The 4,178-nt window shown below is 32.8% G+C and overlaps 1 protein-coding gene across 2 annotated transcripts; it reads left to right on the forward strand.

Moving 5' to 3' along the window:
• Positions 1-699: 699 nt before the first annotated feature.
• On the forward strand, positions 700-3,875 carry LOC143921221 (kelch-like protein 28). 2 transcript variants are annotated; one of them, XM_077444429.1, is made up of 10 exons: positions 700-726; positions 807-952; positions 1,020-1,159; positions 1,240-1,415; positions 1,485-1,682; positions 1,752-1,919; positions 1,991-2,365; positions 2,433-2,652; positions 2,741-2,921; positions 3,592-3,863. In XM_077444429.1, the coding sequence occupies exons 2-7, from the start codon at positions 840-842 to the stop codon at positions 2,177-2,179; spliced, it is 984 nt and encodes a 327-aa protein (XP_077300555.1). In that variant the 5' UTR covers positions 700-726; positions 807-839; the 3' UTR covers positions 2,180-2,365; positions 2,433-2,652; positions 2,741-2,921; positions 3,592-3,863. The 2 variants fall into 2 exon arrangements, with proteins under 2 accessions (XP_077300555.1, XP_077300554.1); XM_077444428.1 differs by lacking the exons at positions 2,433-2,652; positions 2,741-2,921 and having other exon boundaries at positions 3,592-3,875.
• Positions 3,876-4,178: the final 303 nt, after the last annotated feature.

Raw genomic sequence — 4,178 nt, forward strand, 5'->3', positions numbered from 1 at the left:
TATACACGATAGAAATTTCCATGACACATCCTTGATTTTACATTTGCTCGTTGCGAATGGGCTTCGTCCAGCAGAGGAGCTCACAATCCCGTCACTGATGATGATTATGATATATACTACACACATTCTGAATGGCGAATGGTGTCGATTGTTCGTGTCCACGTCGGCATGGGGGGGTAATAAGTACCCCCCATGACACGACAGCTGAACGCTCTCCGTCAGGGCTCGTGTCAACTGGACGTCAAAGTGTAGTCCTCTATGTACATGTATAGAGTGCCGAATTGGGTAAAATTGGGAAAAACACAGTCAGTGAAAAACATCGACGACAACTCGAAATTTAATTCTGAAAAGGTCCGGATTCGAAAAATTTTTAGCCGAAATGAATTTACATAAATGATTTTATCTATGTATTCTTTTCCAGCATGAAGAGTATCAAACACGGAATTCAATAATGATATACATTGTATACAAAAGATGCGTGACAAATTAAAGTAGTTTGTTGAGTTCAATAATCGATAATCTTATTTTTAATTTTACAATGTGTGTAATCTGTAAGAAGGCGGATGGTAATTTTTACGCGGTTATTCGATATAATATTGTAATAACATGTTTTCTGTGGTATAATAGCACGTTTCAAACTAGCAACAAAATATATATCCTTATCTATCGTGATAAAACCGCAGAACGACAGTGCTCGAAATCATTCGATGCATTTCTATCGAATCGGTAAGTCTAACTTTATTGTGCTTACCACTTGTATTTCTACTTTAATTATGCTGATGTTGTAAAATTTTATTTTATTTCAGGAGAAAACTACATAAAATAAAATCAGAAACAAGATGTTCGTAGTAAAGGCCAAGTTCAACTTTGCTGCAAATCGGATGGAATATTTATATGATGCCATGAAACAAGAAAAGCACTGTGACGTCATTTTTGCTGTTCGAAATCGGAGGTATCTTTATTCGAAATCAAAAATATTAAAACCCAATTTCTTTTGTTAGTTTTAATCATAATTACAGCTACTACGTGCACTTGATTGTGCTATCGGCGTGCAGCGAATTCTTTGGAAGAAACAAAGATAACTTGAGTGAAACTTTTTCTTCTTTTGACTTCAACGTTATCGATGCAATCCTGAAGTATTGTTACACTGGAGAAATAAGTAAGAATTCATAATTTAAAAATAATTTATTCAAAACGCGCGTTTTTGCCATTCATGCAATCATTTCGATATAATTTTAGGTATAGACGACCATCACTACGAAAAATTTATGGAGCTAGCCAATCTACTCGAAGTGAAAATTCTACTTCAGTATAAAACGGTCGATCTTTCTAATTGTCTGGAAGTTTTGAGATTAACGGATGATTCCGAATTGAAGACGAGGGCTATGGATTTGTCTCTTCAAAATTTTGAGACTGTGAGTGTTGGTAATATGTATATAAAAGTATGGTCACTTTAATACGATTTAATTTCATTTCTGTTTTAGTTGCACAAAACACAAGATTTTCTCTATCTACCAGCCTCCACCGTGATCGAAATTTTGAAATCGGACGATTTGATCGTTTCTTCCGAAGAAGACGTATTCGAATCTGTGAAAACGTGGGTAAATTATGATAATGCTAGCCGTAAAAATGACTTGGTAAAGCTGATGAGTTCGGTGAGGTTATCCTTGCTTTCGATGGAGGTATTCGAGATTTATTTATTGAAATTATAATTTATTGAATATCATTCATAAGATGTATTATATTTTCAGTTTCTTGTCGTGGAAGTAATGAAGTTCTGTACTTCGTGTGAAGAGTGTATTATCTCTCTTCGAAGTGAAATTATGGACAAGATTTCATTGAATAGTAAATCTTTCATCCAAAGAGAGACTCGTAGAAAAAAAGAAAAAATAGCACTAGTTGGGGGAGATGATTTAAATGTGAGTTTTATATCACAAGTATAATATTTTGGTTGGATTATAAATCATTTTATTGCACAATGTGCTTTCAGGTGGCAAATAACATCGATATATACGACGGAATAAATTGGAATCTATCAAAAGGCATTGATATAAATAAATATTTTTTTGCATCTGTCAACGTGGGACATTGGATCATTATCATCGGCGGACTGATTTCTTCAAACCAATCACTGACTTCAGTAACATTTTCCGGTGTTTTGAAATACGTGCTTATATAGATCGGAATATAATTTTTTTTTTCAGGTAGAATACATTGATTTGAAAAATGGTCAGAAACATCCATTGAAGCCGTTAAATCAAGCTCGTGGTTATTTCTCTGCAGTAACACTTCGTCACGATTCTTCCACAGATGTTTACGCCATTGGTGGTTATGGAAATGATACGGTTTTATCATCAGTTGAAAGGTGATTAAATTTCAATCATTTAATCAAATCGATTTAAAGAAAAGTAGCGTTTATTGGTTTTGGATAGGTGGAACAGCAAGTCTAGGGATTGGGAGATCATCGTTCCATTGTTGGTGGCTGTTAATCGTCATAGTTCTTCTGTCATCGATGAAAAAATCTATGTCACAGGTGGATTTACAAGTGAAAATGGTAGAGCTACAACTACTAATAAAGTCCAAATGTATTCAGTGGAGTCAAATTCTTGGACTTACCGCGCTCAGATGATTCAGGAAAGATATGATCATTCGGTGATAAATTAATTTTTTAACAAATATCGCAAATGATATAAAATTTTCCAAAATGAAATTAGCTTAATTTTGATTTTACTATCTTTAGAGTGTCGTATTCAAAGGGAAACTTTTTGCAGCTGGTGGCTATCACTATCAAACTAAAACTTATTTTGACAGTGTCGAGCATTACGATCCGATTGCAAATCTGTGGACAGAATTTGCCAAACTACCTTATCCTAAGTCCGGAATCAGTCTCTGTTGTTTCCAAGATAACATAATTTGTATAGGTGAGTTTTTATGCAACTTCAATTGAATTTATAAGTATTGGATGCCATACTTCCCGGGATACCGGACCAAGTCCCAATTTATTAATTCTATGTACATATGTATGTTTATCTCCGTATCCCGGTCCACAAGTTAGTTGTCCCGATATTCTAAATATGAGCCATTATAATCAAAAGTCCAGTTTTCTTCATTTTGAGAAATATCTCACAAAACATTAAATAAAATATTTTGTGTTTAACAATTTTCAAAAATACTGGTGGCCTGTAATACGTTTATTCTGCTTTACCGATATTCTGGACATATTGAATTAAAAGAAGTCATAACAATTAAGTCAAATAATAAAAATAGTGTTTTTGGAACTGAGAATTGGATTTCCGCCATTATCGGTCCCGGACTTCAAAATCTAGGAGCGCCAGAATCGTCATCACAAATTTCAATTGTAATGCAATAAGTGAAAAAAAAATTAAAAAAAATATCATTCCTGATTTTGAATAAAAACTTTAAAAAAATTGACCATTTAAAAGATCCTTTATTAATTAATAGATCAAATAGTAATCAAAAGTTGTTTTAGATCTTCAATGACTCAGGATTTCAATTTATCATTCAATTCCATTGTCCTAGTCGGCATATGACGGCCCTAATGTAAAAAGCATTCATTGTTTTGATTTTCAGGTGGATATTCAAATGATGTTTGGGAATACGACTCAACAAGCAAATATTGGAAACCTTTAAAAAGACTTAGCAAAAGAAGAAGCTTTTCGTTTGCACATGTCATTCCATATGATTCGATTATTTGATCAACTATAGATTATTTTTGTATTACTTGTTATATAAGGTAATCATTATAATTTATGTGCACTTTTTGTTATATTTGAATTGTAATGTTTAAATGTTTTAATAAATATATAAATGTAACAATAATAGTAGTCGCATTTGGTACATATAAAGCTGAATCTTTATTTTTTGTGTCTTTTCAATTTAGTGCAATCAAATTTGGTGTACTCTCGAGTCTTAATGGTAGTTTTACATATGTAGACGGTTTTTGAAAATATATACACCCGAAAAATGCCATTCAATTCGGCTCGGTAAGGAAACAACTCAATTGACACAAATTAAATTGAATAATTAATAGAAATTTAATCCCGAAATACACAGATAGCGTGACACAACAGTGATCATTCATTCAAATTAGTAATTTTTGTACAAGTTAAATTAAAACAAACGACATGATTACGTCCTACACATCCCCAACATTAGTC

This window comes from Arctopsyche grandis, chromosome 13 (assembly GCF_051622035.1).
Source record: "Arctopsyche grandis isolate Sample6627 chromosome 13, ASM5162203v2, whole genome shotgun sequence".
Lineage (NCBI taxonomy): Eukaryota > Metazoa > Arthropoda > Insecta > Trichoptera > Hydropsychidae > Arctopsyche > Arctopsyche grandis.